General features: G+C 65.9%; 1 protein-coding gene across 1 annotated transcript in view; it reads right to left on the bottom strand.

Moving 5' to 3' along the window:
- Positions 1-536, bottom strand: part of LOC104490270 (low-density lipoprotein receptor-related protein 1-like) — a gene marked incomplete at both ends in the record, with an annotated part of 6,278 nt that overhangs the window by 4,030 nt on the left and 1,712 nt on the right. The window contains one exon of the mRNA XM_010132533.1: positions 153-354. Coding sequence (XP_010130835.1) covers positions 153-354 — 202 coding nt within the window. The remainder of the gene's footprint in view (positions 1-152; positions 355-536) is intronic.

The following is a 536-nucleotide window of genomic DNA, read 5'->3' as shown; positions in this document are numbered from 1 at the left end:
AACTCCTCCAGAATGAGACACTCTGGAGAGCAGAACGGGATCGCTACGGGGCTGGGGCTGACACCACTGCGGGGTGCCCAGGGCCCACTGCCAGCACCCCACTCCAGATCTGCACCCCAGCCTTCCCACCCATCCGGCCCCCCCAGGGCTACGCACCCCCGTTCTCAAGCAGCTTTCCCCTGTAGATTTTGTCCTCCACCACGTCGGTCCAGTACAGCGAGCTCTGGTTGAGGTGGAAGTCCAAGGCGATGGTGTTGCGCAGCCCGGGGACCAGGACGCTGTAGTCCCCCCGGTGCAGGTCAATGCGGCGGATCTCGTGGCGGTTGGAGAATATGATGAACGGCTTGAAGGGGTCTGGGGAAAGCAGGGCAGGGTCAGAAGCGGGGCACGGACAAGGCAGGGGAACCGCAGGACGCAGCCGTGCCATCGCCACGCTCCTCCCCTCCACCGCTGCCACCAGCCCTGCACACACCCAGGCTGCGGCAGCTCTCGCCCTCGGGCTCCCGCATCCCGCCCCCGTATCAGCACGACTTGAC

The sequence above is a fragment of the Buceros rhinoceros genome, unplaced genomic scaffold (assembly GCF_000710305.1).
Source record: "Buceros rhinoceros silvestris isolate BGI_N320 unplaced genomic scaffold, ASM71030v1 scaffold20753, whole genome shotgun sequence".
Lineage (NCBI taxonomy): Eukaryota > Metazoa > Chordata > Aves > Bucerotiformes > Bucerotidae > Buceros > Buceros rhinoceros.
The sequence above is the reverse complement of the archived record's forward strand: the minus strand, read 5'-3'. Positions and strand labels throughout refer to the sequence as shown.